General features: G+C 49.1%; 1 protein-coding gene across 1 annotated transcript; it reads right to left on the reverse strand.

The window, feature by feature from the left end:
• Nucleotides 1–258: 258 nt before the first annotated feature.
• Nucleotides 259–1,611, reverse strand: IER3 (immediate early response 3). The gene is made up of 2 exons (XM_045541576.1): nucleotides 1,324–1,611; nucleotides 259–1,206 (listed from the first exon to the last, which is right to left on the reverse strand). The coding sequence occupies exons 1-2, from the start codon at nucleotides 1,531–1,533 to the stop codon at nucleotides 946–948; spliced, it is 471 nt and encodes a 156-aa protein (XP_045397532.1). The 5' UTR covers nucleotides 1,534–1,611; the 3' UTR covers nucleotides 259–945.
• Nucleotides 1,612–14,622: the final 13,011 nt, after the last annotated feature.

Below are 14,622 nucleotides of genomic sequence, written 5' to 3' on the forward strand. Positions count from 1 at the left end.
TCGCGCAGGCCGCTCTGCGCTCCGCCCCCGGACGCGGGACGTGACCTCCGTGGGCCTGGCACCCGGGCTGAGGGAGATTGCCACATTTCGGGTTCGCCGCGGCGTAACTAACCCGGAAAACCGCAGACCGGGCAATGCCTGCATGCGGCAAGCGGATGCTGGGTCCCGTGACTCTGGTAAAGGGGCCCCGCTGCCCGGAGGAGCGCGGGCTGGGGACTTGGCCCTTCGCCGCTGGCAAAGATACACTCAAATGACTGCTGACAGTAAATCAAGTTTATTTGTGTTCACAGAACATACTAGGGGACCCATACAGCCGCCCCGTGACAGCCCACCCACCCCCAACCCCGCAGCCGCCCCTTAGGGGCGACTCTGAGGAGGTCGAAGGCCAGGGCCTTACTCCCAGCGTTGCGCAGAAGCTCACGCAGTAGCCCCGCGGAGCTGAGATGCTGGAGGACGGAGAGTGTCACCCCCCAAACCTACGACCCACCACCAGGCGTCCTCCCCTACCCGGGTCCTCCCTATTTCTCCTCCCACTCAGCCTCAATTCCAGGCGCTCCGCCTCCAGCAATCCCTTAAAGCTCAATAAATACCAAGAGATTTGCAGTTGCAGCAGGGGGGAACATCTCGCACCCTTGCATAAGTTAAAATAAATATTACGTACATCCCTCCATCACTTGGGAGGACATACATAAATACATATAAATATTAATTAGGAGCAATGAGAAATAAATTAACGACGCCCTCCTTCCCCCCCGGCCTTCGCCGCGGCGGGTGTGTGCCCCGGTCCCGGTGCGCCGCGGTCTCGCTCCAGGCACCGGCTGGCGTCTCCACTGTAGTGTCCCGAGTCTGAGTTGCCTCTGAAGTCCCAGTTTGGGATACGCTCTCGCGCACCAGGTACGCCTGGTGTTTCTTTGGTTTTTCGGATTCTCTTCGGGGGAGTCAAGGTTAGAAGGCGGCCGGGTGTTGCTGGAGAAAAGTGCTGAGGTCCAGGGCGTAGTCAGAAGGCTCTGAGGTCAGATTAAGGAGCTCAAGGACCGGGGGCGCAGGGGTGGGCGCCGGGGATGCGGCGCTGGGGGCGTCCTCCGGGGCCAGGGGCGCCGGCACACCTTCTTCAGCCATCAGGATCTGGCAGAAGATGATGGTGAGCAGCAGAAAGAGGAGCTTTTTGGCAGGGTTCGATTCCTCGACTGGCATCTGTCGCCGAACCTAAGGGGAGACAAAAAAGGAGACAGGTCAGGTCAAGGCCCCCGGAGTCGGTCGTTTCCCCGCGGCGCCAGGACTGCTTGTCCCTCCGCCCCAGCTGCTCACTTCGGCGACACTCACCACTCGAGGGTAGAGGACCCTACGGCTGCGTTTTCGGTGCCCGCGAGAGGCGCAGGGGCGCGCGGCGGGGGCCGCTGCGGGTTCCGGGAGAGGGTCGAAGGTGAAGATCTCAGGACCGGAGCCCCGCCGGGGTCCCGGGCTGGTGGAGGGGACCGGGGTCGGGGCCCGCAGGACGGTCATGGTGGGCAGGGAGCTGCGAGAGTGACACATGGCGCGCTGAGCAGAGCCTATGGCGGAGTGTGGAGCGGCGCCGGCAGAGCTAGTTAAGTACGCCAGAGAATTGGGCGGGCTCTTCTAACTCCGCCTCCCACAGCTGGGGAGCAGTTGGCCGGAGCCTGCTGGAAATTCCGACGTTTAAACAAAGGAAGGGGGTGGAGACTTGGCCCGTGCAACCCTACGCCCAAGTGCACGTTGTGTGTCCTGAGTGGGGGTGGGTGAGATCCGCGGCCACAGGCACATGTTGGGGCATGTGGCAGCTGGAGAGGGGCCCACGACAGTTTAGGAGATGGTTCAGCCACCCCAACAGGCCCCATCACTGGGGAGCCTGGGGGGCTTACTTAAGGAGATCTGGAAACCCTGCTACAATACCGACCCAGCTAGGTCGAGGAACCACAGTCAAACACATTCATGCACTTGTAGGTATGCATAGAAAACATCCCAAGAAGGAAGTCATTACAGAAATAGTCAAGAAGACTAAGAGAAATGAACACACTAGCACACACAGACACAACCGTGCCTGCCTTAGCTCACATGAAAACACACACATATGCATATAACAACACACGCACATGCACACACCACATGCACACACATGCACACAGCAAAGGAGCAAAGACTGCATAAGGACAACCCAACAAAGCCACTCAAGTGTGGGCAGAAATAGTCACATAAAGACTGGTGCAGAGGAGCACAAAATACGAAGGCAAGAGGTTAGCAGCCATCCAGGTTTGCCCTTTGTGTATGGATCAAATAACAACATGTTATGAGAAGAACATTTTAAATTGTGAGACATTATACAAATATTGCAGTAATGGTAATGACTCAATCTAGACAGAATTGACATATTTTCATAATTGCCTCAAAGAAAGCTGCTTATGGACACAGAATTTAACATCTTTTGAGCACTCACCTGTTTTAGGCACCCCCTGAAGGTGCCGCTGTGAGTACTGAGGTCAGTTTCTGTGTGTGCTGCGTGGAGGAGGGAGCCAGTCACAGCTGACACTGCAGCCAGGGGCTTTCACCTTCTGCATGTGGAGGGGACCATGACCAGGAGAACTGGTTTGTTTTTCTTTTTTTCTTTGTCTGCCCTCCTGGCAGAACCAGGAGAACTCTCTTGAGGGTCCTAAGAAAACTAAAGCCCAAGTAGGGCCGGGCCTGTAATCCTAGCACTTTGGGAGGCTAAGGCAAGAGGATGACTGGAGGTCAGGAGTTGGAGGTTGCAGTGAGCTATGATCACACCACTGCACTCTAGCCCAGGTGACAGAGTGAGACCCTGTCTCAAAAAAAAAGAAAGAGGCTGGGCGCGGTGGCTCACGTCTGTAATCCTAGCACTCTGGGAGGCCGAGGCAGGACGATCATTTGAGCTCAAGAGTTTGAGACCAGCCTGAGCAAGAGTGAGACCCCATCTCTACTAAAAATAGAAAGAAATTAGCTGGACAACTAAAAATATATAGAAAAAGTTAGCCAGACATGGTGGCACATGCCTGTAGTCCCAGCTACTTGGGAGGCTGAGGCAGGAGGATCACTTGAGCCCAGGAGTTTGAGGTTGCTGTGAGCTAGGCTGACGCCACGGCACTCTAGTCCAGGCAATAGAGTGAGACTCTGTCTCAAAAAAAAAAAAAAAAAAAAAAAAAAAAAAAAAAAAAAAACAAAGAAAGAAGGAAGGAAAGAGAAAGAAAAAAAGACAGACAGACGGAAGGAAGAAAAGAAAGAAAGAAAACTAAAGACCAAGTGTTAAGGGGGACCCAAAAGCGCTAATGTTCACATCTGTCTAATCAATCAGGGATGACTTCATGGAAGAGTGGTATTTGAGATGACCTTGAATAGTGGGTGGGATATGACAGATTCCGATGTGGAGGATTTGATGTGTAAGAATGGAATCAGCAAAGGCCTTGAGATGGAAAAGTACAGGATGTATTTGGGGAATCACAAGAAAAACAATGTCAGAGTAAGTTTTCCGTAAAGGAGGAGTGGGAAGTAAGAATGGCTAGAAAAGAGTTGGGCAGAGCAGAGTGGGGCGAGCTCAGCTGCTAGGCCTGGAGCCTCAGTTTAACTCTAGACCATGAAGCTTGTGGGTTGCAGGATGAGACAAAAGGAGGAAAATTCAAGCCAGAAACTGACTGGAATAAGGAGTAGTCCCTGGAGGGGAAAAGACAAGACTGAGGCAAGGGACAGGAGGCTATTGGAAGGGCCCAGGTAGGAGGTGACAACGGCCTGAGAAGATGGCCATAAGAGACATTCCTAGCATGAGATCACCAGAATTTGGCAATGAGATGGATGTCACTGGGGAGGGGAGCATGGGGAAAGGAGAGATGCTGACAGCAAGAGGATGAAAATATCAGAGATGACTCCAGGGATGTGAAATGCATCTGGCTCAGATGTAAACACCCCCATGTTAAGCCTGGGGCACAAAGCAAATGCACGCACGACCCTCCCGTGGGAGGCCGTGTCACACCCATCTGCGTCCTCCACAGAATCCAGCACAGCACCTTGCAGGCAATAGTTGCTCAATAGTCTTGTTAAATGAAAGATGAGGCCGGGCGCGGTGGGCGCGGTGGCTCACGCCTGTAATCCTAGCACTGTGGGAGGCCAAGGTGGGCGGATCGCTCGAGGTCGGGAGTTCAAGACCAACCTGAGCAAGAGCAAGACCCCGTCTCTACTAAAACAATTAGAAAGAAATTATCTGGACAACTAAAAATATATAGAAAAAATTAGCCGGGCATGGTGGCACATGCCTGTAGTCCCAGCTACTCGGGAGGCTGAGGCAGTAGGATCGCTGGAGCCCAGGAGTTTGAGGTTGCTGTGAGCTAGGGTGACGCCACGGCACTCTAGCCTGGGCAACAGAGTGAGACTCTGTCTCAAAAAAATAAAAAATAAACAAAAAAAAAAAGAAAAGAAAGATGAAAATGCTGAACTATAAGTGCACACATGACATCCCACACTGGCTGGGTCGTCCCCAGCTCTGGAGACATGGGTATGTTCCTCCAAACTGCCTGCACGAATTCGCAGCGTCTTTTGAAAAGCTGGCGCAGTTCTTACATAGACACCAAACGAGAAGCACTTAAGGGCATTTTTCAACCAAGAATGTGTCAGAACGCAAATAAGGGGACAACCCCATAATTGGGCTAGAAATAGATACATCGTTACTACACCTGCAGTTGCTTCCTGGCCTGTATGTCACTCTATTTTACACCCGCTACTCCCATCACAAGACCCCTTCTGCATTACACACCTCTTCCGGGCAGGCATAAAACAGCTCCTCCACAAACAAAGGCAGATGCTTGCCCGCGCCTGGCTTTCACCCCTGCCATCAGCTCTACATTCACACCCAGGCAGGAGCCTCACGTCCACCTACACCCTTACTCCACGGCAACTCGCAGGCTACACAGTGACCGGCTAAGTCCATGACCGTTTACACAGGTGGATGGACCCTCACTCTCACACCGACGTAAGTTGGGAACAGTGGGGGGACAGTCATGATGGAAGAGAGCTGCGTGGTGGGAGAGAGGGGGAGGCACCCAAGGTCAGGGATGCATAACTTGTTTACGATGGAAAATTTCTCCAGGGCATTAGGCAGGAAAGAGGAATGAAGGGGATGTCGGGATCTTGTTTCGCCACTGCCTCCCACATCTGGAATCTGGGCCTCCAGCTGGGTCTAGTTATCCTCACCATCCTCCCGGCATGGAGAGAACTTTCTTTGTGGCAAGACTACAATGAGACAAAGACAGGAGCCAGAGGACCCAGACCAGGCTCCGCTCCTTCCCAACCAATCCTATCCCCATTCCTGCTTCCCTCCGAGCCCCAGGGCTCTGCCCCTGCCCCTCCCTGCCACACAGGAAGCGAGGGAAAGGTTCAGAGTGAATCACTGAGGGGGCGTGGGGGTGCAGGCTGGGGAATGAGTTAGGGCCCGAAAGTGCCAGGGGCTAAGCCCAGCAGCTGGACCGGTTCCCACTCCTCTAATCCTAGAGAAACAGGCCCTCAGCCCCGTTTCCGGATCTCCTCCACACTGCCCTCCCGCCTTCCCCACCATCTCTGTGTCCCTGCGTTTCTCTGTGTGACCTGCTCTCTTGACCCACCACCACCACGGACCTCTTTCTCAGTCCCTTGTTTGTTTTCTCCATAACACGTATCACACTGGGAAAAGCATTTTATGTCTTTGTTTACTTGGTGCTGCTGTTTGTCCTCCTGCGGGAATAGTGAGTGCACAGGGCCACGCCTGCCCTTGCCCTCATCAGACCCCTGTGCTATCTTCAGTGCTTGGCCTGTCCCCCAGCGCGGCTCAATCAATATTCTTCAATCAATCCATCGTCCCCGAGGAGCTGACCTCGTCCCCGAGACGTCTGTTCATCCAGCCCTGTGCCTCAGCGTCCCCTGTGCTTTGTCTACAAAGAGGAGGCTGTGGCTCAGCGGATCTGCCACGATCTGCACAGGAGCAACTGTGCGGTGACGATTGCACGGTCCTGCCCTGCACCCTTTGCAGTCCCCAACGCAGGAGCGAGCCAGGCCTGCTGCCCCGCCCGGGGTGCTGCTGCCTTGCCCACCGCAGGCAAAACGGGAGTGGGCAGTGGCAGAGGCAGGATGGACAGGGGAAAGGGAGACAGATTTGGAAGTGGGAGCTTCTGAGAAAGGGAAGCAGCTCTTAGCTGTACCTGGCGTTCAGTAGATACTTCATAACCATTTTTTGACTTGAGATAGAAAGTAAACATAGAGTAGCAAAAAGAGCATGTTATCATCTGGTGGTGTAACAGGAAACTGGGTTTAAATTCCAGCTCTGCTACTTATTAACTAGGCAATGTTGGGCCACTTCACTTCTCTGAAAATCTGTTTCTTTAATCAATAAATGGGCAAATTGGCTTTTAGGTTATTGCAAGGATTAAGAATATAAATGTACTGTTCCTAGGCACACAGGAGGCGCCTCTTGCGTGGGGGCTGGGAAGACGGGCTGCTCTGGAGCAGGATGGGCAGCAGTGGGCCACCCCGGGAGGAGGGGACCAGAACGAGAAAGTAGCCTCCAACTGCTAGATCACTAGGAGACACATTTCTCTTTCTCTTTTCATCCCCTCCTCCTTCCCTCTCTGTCTCAGGCAGTCTGGTGGCTCTCTCTTTTCCCCAGAGAAGCAGGGACTTCTGCATTTCTAGTTCTTGTTCAGTCAATGAGAGTGGTTTTTAAACACCCTCCCCAACCCCGCCTCCCCCCACACCTACTTTAGCTGGAACAATTCTCCAGAGGCATGGGGGGAGGTAGGGTAGGGTGGTAAGTTCTAGGCAGCAAGTTAATAAATGACCCCTAACAATGTTCATTTAGGCTGTAGGAGAGCCAAGATCAGGCCCTGGCAGCTTCCCCTGACGTAAAACCATGGCAAGAGTGCCCAGAGTCCCAAGGCAAGGTCACAAAAGTGACATAGTGAGAGACCCTATCCTGGCATGCAGTGCTCTCCGGCCCAGCTGTGCTCAGCTCAGATCCACCAGAGGCTGCTGAGAGTGGAACAGCCCAGCATTCCTGTTCTGCCAACACCGGCTTCCCACACTGGCTCCTCCCTCCGGCCTCAGTTTCCTTCCCACCAGATTATAACTCTGTGAGAGCAGGACTTTATCCATCTTGTTCACTGCTCTGTTGTCAGCACCTGGAACTGTGCCTCTCAGCCCAGACAGGCTGCCTGAAAGGGCTAGAAAGGTAGGGCCCTTGCTGTCATTGCTGGGACAGACTCGCTCTCGTGGGAAGCAGCCTCCGCCTCTCTGTACACTGCTCCGATGTCAGCTGTTGGAGAATATGATTGAGATTTAAGTCAAAACATAATCATGGGGAATAACGATACCACGAATAAAGTATTTTCCTTTTTGTCTGGCCTTTTCAGACACCCCGTATTTACTGAGTGAGTTGATCCATAAAGCGAAGGGCTAGATTAAAGTCTCTCTAATGTTTCTCCCTCCTCTGCAACCCCAGGAGTCAGCAGCGGCTCCGTGTGTACTCAGAAGTTCGAAGTGCCTCCCCTCCTACCTTCAAAGCAGCTGCCGCAGGCACTTTCTTGCCAAGTTTCCCTTCGAGAGGCCTCTCTGGGGGCGGGGGCTGGGCTGGCCTGCACCTCCCTGGCCCTGCCCAGTGAGGATAGCGTGTCAAGACTGGGGTTTGGTGGGTTGCCAAGGGGTGAGCCCTGAGGCAGTTTTCTGGGAAGGGTAGATGCCATGTGTGACTCAGAACCAAGTTAGGGAAAAAACAAGCTCACTCAATGGCTCACACACTCAGTCTGGCCTGGCTTTGATCATGAGCTCATGAAAGAGGAAGCTGGGCTGGGCAGACAGTAGCTCTGCTTTCCCTCATGTTTCCTTTCCAAGGCCTCACGGATTCCCTGGCGTCTGGGCCTCAGGCTGCCCGTCATCCTGGCTCCTGGGTCCTGGCTCTTTTGTGACACTTTCTCTTCCCAGACAATTGGTCATTTGTTTCCCCAGGTTGGGAATCCCACCCACCACAGAAGGGGGATTGCTCACAAGGGGAGGCTGAAATGACACTGTGTCCTTGAGCTCCTCCCCGGTGGGCCATGACCATTTGGGTTTGCTCCGTAACTGCTGCGTCTCTGAAAGGGACCAACTGATGCTAACCCTGGAACCCTGGTTTCATGAATTAAGGAGTTTCTTTCTTTCTTTCCTTTTTTTTTTTTTTTGAGACAGAGTCTCACTCTGTTGCCCAGACTAGAGTGCCGTGGTGTCAGCCTAGCTCACAGCAACCTCAAACTCCTGGGCTCAAGCAATCCTCCTGCCTCAGCCTCCTGAGTAGCTGGGACTACAGGCATGCGCCACCATGCCCGGCTAACTTTTTCTATATATTTTTAGTTGTCTGGCTAATTTCTATTTTTAGTAGAGACGGGGGTCTTGCTCTTGCTCAGGCTGGTCTTGAACTCCTGACCTCAAGCGATCCTCCCGCATAGGCCTCCCAGAGTGCTAGGATTACAGGTGTGAGCCACCGTGCCCGGCCAATTAAGGAGTTTCTTGAGAGCTATTTAATGGAATTGCCCAGTTCAGGAAGGAAACAGGGGGGCCCAAATTACTGGGTAGGTGAGCTCCCCTCAAGGCTGCTGTATTCCAGCTGGGACCAACTTACCTAACACTTTTGGTATCAGAACAGTTCACTACCAGAACGGTACATTTCATTTAGTGTGAATGATGACCATCATGGGCTACAAAGAACCTTCCTAACCTTCTATGCCCTCCCTCCCAACCTGGACTCTTGTTAAAAGTCAGTGTCTGCCTTAGTGACTTCAGTGGCTCCAGACTCTCTCCTGGGGCCTACACTGGCCCCACAACCTGAATCTAGGCCCCTTGCAGGCTTTCTTTCAACACCCCCATTGCTTTCCTGATTTTGTGTACCTCTAATTTTGTGCTTTCCCACACATGCCAAACTCTTACCTGTTGGATCCTATACCCATTCTGTTTCCTCTTCTTTTTCCTCCCCATCCTTCTGGGACAGCCCACTCTGACTGTCTCATGCAGAATTAGTTCATCTGCTTTGTGTGTAAATCTCTCAAAGCACCAAACGCACTGTCTTTCTGACCACCTGGAGGTGCACATGACACTGTGATGCAGCCATCTTAATGCTAGGAATGGCTCGACAAGGCCTAAAAAAGATTCTTAAATTGTTGGCATTAAAAACAAAATCAGTAAGAAATATATAAACCAGAAATTCTCAACCCATGCCTGTGGTTCGAGCTTATCCTATCTCTGACTCCCACTCTTTCACGTAGAATTTGGTAGTATATAGTTATATTACATTTTGTTTTTAGAAGTTGGGTCTCATGTCAAATCTCTAGTCCACAAAAAAAAAAAAAAAAAAAAAAAGGTCAGGTAAATTGAAGTATAATTTATGTACAATAAATAAAATCCATCCGTTTTAGGAGTGCAGTTCAATGAGTTTTGATAAATGCAAATAGTTGTGTAAAGGCCGCCACAATCACAATGTAGAATATTTCCATCACCCCCAAAAGTTCCCCATTCCCGTCTTCCTAGCTCCTAGCAACAACTGATCTGATTTCTGTCCCTGTAGTTTTGCCTGTTCTAGAATTTCATATTACTAAAACCACAGTAGATATTCTTTTGTGTCTGGATTTCTTTCTTTCTTTCTTTCTTTCTTTCTTTTTTTTTTTGAGACAGAGTCTTGCTCTGTTGTTCTGGCTAGAGTGCAGTAGCATCATCGTAGCTCACTGCAACCTCCAACTCCTGGGCTCAAGGGATCCTCCTGCCTCAGCCTCCCATGTAGCTGGGACTACAGGGACGCACCAACGCACCAGGCTAATTTTTCTATTTTTAATAGAGACAGGGTCTTGCTCTTGCTCAGGATGGTCTCGAACTTCTGAGCTCAAGCAATTCTCCTGCCTCGGCCTCCCAGAGTGCTAGGATTACAGGCATGAGCCACTACGCCCAGCCCTGAATTCTTTTGCTCAGTATATTTTTGCGATTCATTCATGTTATTGCATGAATCAGTAGTTCTTTTCTTTTTATTTCTGAGTAGTATTCCATTGTATAAATATATGACAGTTGGCTTATTAATTCACCATTGATGGACATTTGTGGGTTTTTTTTGTTTAGGGCTATGATGAATAAAGCTACTAGGAGCATTCGTAGGCAATTCTTTTTGTAGAAATGTATTCTTATTTCTCTTGAGTAACTATATAGGGGTAGTATAACAGGGCGTATATTTAACTTGATAAGAAATTGCCATGTTGTTTTCCAAAGTGATTTATTATCATTTTATACTCTGACAGAATGGTTTTAAGGAGGCTGCATCAAAATGTCCTTCTTGTAAATTCTTGCTTCAAATCTGCCAAGACAAAATGTTTTCTTGGTCGGGGAACAGAGATGGGTTGGAATGCAGCCCTCTCAGGGGCCAGCAACCTGCCCCCTGGAAAACTGGCATGTCCTCGGGATGCCCCAGCCCCTGCCAGTGCCCAGCAACAGCCCCAAGAGCACAGCCTTCCTCCCTGCCCCAACTACCCTGAGGCCCCTCCTCTCTGCTGCTGACCGGCTCTGCCCAGGTCCTGCGGTGCAGTGTGAAGTAACCCTTGCCCACACTTCTGCGCGTATACGATGTTTCACAGGCACTGTTTTAAGTGTTATATTTGAATTGATTCATTAAGCCTTCATAACCCTACTATTATTATTATTTATATTCCCATTTTACACATGAGAAAAATGAGGTTCAATGAGGCAGCTCACTTTCTGAAGATTGCGCAACCAAGAAGTAATAGGAGTTAGAATTGAACCCAGGTCTAGCTCATTCCAAAGCCCAGCATCACAGCCTATTGGTCAGAGTGTGGACACTGGAACCAGTCCACCTGGGTTCAATTTCGTGTTTTATTTCATATCTTTCTTTCTTTCTTTTTTTTTTAGACAGAGTCTTGCTATGTTGCTGAGGCTAGCCTTGAATTCCTGGGCTCAAGTGATCCTCCTGCCTTAACCTCCCAAGTAGCTGGGACTATAGCATGCACTACTGCACCTGGTTTAATTCATTGATTTTCATGATATGCCTCTGAGTGGAGGCCTATGATAATGCCCATTTTACAGGTTGGAGACAGTCCAGAGGGTCTATGCAGAAGGGGAGTGGCAGAGCTGGGTTTGGCATCCAGGAAGTTTGGCCCCAGAGACAAAGCTGTCAACCTCCATGCTTTCCTGCCTCTCAGCCATCCTCATTATTGATGTTATTATTCAGCTCGCTGCCCTAGCTCTTTGTGTCTTTGCAGTTTTACACTGCTCTGACGTTTGTGTCCTTGCTGTGTCTTACATTCAAACTCTGAATGGGTTGTGTACACAGTGCCCAGCATAGAGTGACCTTGTTGGGTAGTCTGGTGTGGGCATTCTCGCCTCTGGCCGTATCATTGGCCTCTTGCTAGCCTTTGGGAACTGCCCCTAGCTCAGACAAAGGTCCTAATTTAGCAGGTGAGGTCAGGGCAGGAAGGTCATCTCCAGGGTGACCCATGCCTAAGGACTCCCCCCCAGCTACTTTTCTTAAGAGGAGGTGGTATAACCAGAAGATATTTTAAGATCTTAAGGTCATCCCAAAAGATCATTTGTTTCCCCAAACAGATTTTTATCTCTTTCAGATGAGACACTAATCCTTGAGTCCACTGTGAGTGCTTAGCACTGCGCCTGACATATATTAGGTACTCAGTGGATTTTGGTTTGATGAAGGAGTGAATGAAGAGACTCAGATTCCCTTAGTTTAGCTCTGTACTGTCTAATACAGTAGCATGTGGCTCAGTTTTGTTAGTTAAAATTTAAAATTCAATTGCCCAATTGCATTAGTCACATTTCAAGGGCACAATGACCACATGTGGGTAGTGGTTACCATATTGGAAAGCACAGATATAGAACATACACATCATTCCAGAAAGATCTGCTGGACAGCACTAGGCTAGATGATGGATAGGGAAAGGGAAAGGCTGCACTGGGAAAACACTTTCTGTGGGCTGATGGCTTTAGTCTGCGTTTGACATTTAAAAGAGTCAAGATCAGTCCTCTCTCATTAGATTACATAGCATACTGCCCATTCGGAGGTCTAGAAACCACTTCTTCAGAAATCTTTTATTGAGAAAGGGAAACACGTTACTGATCACATCCATGAGCCACGTTTCTGCGAAAAGGAAGCCATGAGGTTGCAGGGGGAACTAGGGCTGCGGAGTTCCTTCTGTCCTTGGCCACATGAACTAACTGACCTGGGGTGCTTTGCAGTCCTCCCCACGCCCTGCAGGACACAGAAGAGCCATGAGGATAAGTGGCCACAGGTGATAGACTTGTTAAATGGCGGAGGCTACTCCCCACCCTCAAAACTTCAGTACATTGACTCTCAAATGTGTTCGAACTAAGAGCAGTAGAAGGGAGAATGACGTATAAAATATGGCCTTAAGAAGTTTATAACCTAGCTTATAACCTAGCTAAGGAAAATTCGGGAAATTCAGAGATTGGCACATAATAACTATATAACTATATATAACCATAACTGTATCTATAGCTATATTATTTTATTTTATTCTTTATTTTCTTTTATCTTTTTAGAGACTGGTGATCCTTCTGTGTGGCTGGGACTACAGGCGTGTGCCACCGTGGCCAGCTAATGTTTTCAGAAATGGGGTCTTGCCATGTTGCCCAGGCTGATCTCGAACTCCTGGCCTCAAAATGCATCTATCTATCTATTATCTATCTAATAACATAATTAACTAACATTTGTTTGTTACACTAGAGCTTAACAAGTACTTTTCCTCTTGTGAAGACCCCGCAGATCACGGTGATGAGTGTCAAATGAACAGAATGTCGACACAGGAAGCAGCCATTCTAGGAAATCGCAGCAGGGTGAGGTCACTGCAGCAGGGCGTCGGGGGCAGTTTTGGAATGTCGGGCAGTCACACAAACCTGCATGTAACTCCTGGCCTCCCTACTAGAAACTTGCCAGGTGTTCCATGGCTTATAGTTTTTAATGAGGTAATTGTAAACTTTAACTTTCTAGATTACAATTTAACTTTCTAGATAATTTAACTTTCTAGAAAACAAAATAGTAAGAATTCTTAGTAGTGTGTGTTTTTCTCTCCAGTCCTCCATCCAAATGATCAACATATTTAAAAAAAAATCTTGAATGAGGTACCTTCTTGGCAAAAAAAAAAAAAAAAACTCCCACGTTTCACATGATTCTAGAAACAGAGTAACTTGGATACTCTAGATGCAAAATGGTTTGAGTTGCCTTTATTTAATAACCCTGTGATGAGCACCCAATGACATACCTCAAATACCTTATAACTCAGGGATACATAACATCGTCTCTGCCCAAAATGCCTGCAGAACATATAAAAATCCAACCCTGCACTCTGACTAGTCTTGCCTAGTTCTTACATAATTGTAACCACTCCCCTGCTAGTAGTGATTTTAAAATGTTCTTCTGAAGCTCTGTGCACTTTGCCTCAGCTGCCTTCAATTGTACTGAAGTGTCTACTTTTCTTCCTTGGCATTTGGATTCCTTTGGCTTCAAGCCACAGAAAGGAATTGTGGCTGACTTAAACAGAGAAGTTGAGTGTCGGGAGGGTACCGGATAGCTCACAGTGTCACCCGAAGGCTAGAGACCCAGGCTCAGGAAACTCGGGGCCCAGGCAGGGCAGCTCTGGTGGATGAGCTGGCAGGAATCAACAGTCTGGCTACCTGCTGAAATGATTAAGTGAAAACTAGTTTTTTCCATCCCTTCCATTTGTGTTCATCATCCAAAGCCCCAGAAGAGTGATTAGCCTAGTTTGGGTCGACCGCAGGGAGGAAACGACATCCTAACTCCAGCTCATTAGGACTGCACACAGGGAATTCCCCAAACAATCCAATGACTGTTATTAGAGGAGGAGAGAATGGATGCAAGATGGTCAGACTTCAGAAAACATCCACAACATTCCCATTTTCTCTTCCTAACTTCCATTTCCTACTCCTACTAATTATCCATAATGGGGTGACCAACATATCTTCTGAGGTTGTGAAAAAGATATATAAAAATAAATCCACTTTACTGTAATTTTTCCCAAAAAGGATGAACGTTTGCGGGAAGTCTGGCCCTACGTGCCCTTCAGTGTTAAATATAAGGACTAAAGAAGATAATGTATGCAAAATGCCTGTTACAGTGCCTGGCACATAGCAATGTTCACGAAATGTCAGTCCCGTTCTAGCCCTTTCCATTCACCCAGTGGTGTGCTGGAGCCAGCTCACACCAGCTCCTGAGAGCAGATCATTACATTTCCAGGACTTTTGTGAGCCAAGTGATATGACATTGGTAGCTTCAAGTTGGTCTTTGTAGGGAGAGAAAGATGTGATCTCTTCCTTCACCCATCGTAAGGGTCATGGCTGACACTGCTATAACAAGAAATAGGTTAACAAGAGAAAGGCATAACAGATTTATTTAATGAAAGTTTTACCTGACATGGGAACTTTCAGAAGGGAAGACCCAAGACTCAGGGAAAACTATCTATGTTTTTTGCTTAGGTTCATGAAGAATGGACAGCTGTGTAGAAATGTGACTGAACAATAAGGGACAGTTGGCCAGGCGTGGTGGCTCATGCCTGTAATCCTAGC

This window comes from Lemur catta, chromosome 2 (genome assembly GCF_020740605.2).
Source record: "Lemur catta isolate mLemCat1 chromosome 2, mLemCat1.pri, whole genome shotgun sequence".
Taxonomy (NCBI): Eukaryota; Metazoa; Chordata; class Mammalia; order Primates; family Lemuridae; genus Lemur; species Lemur catta.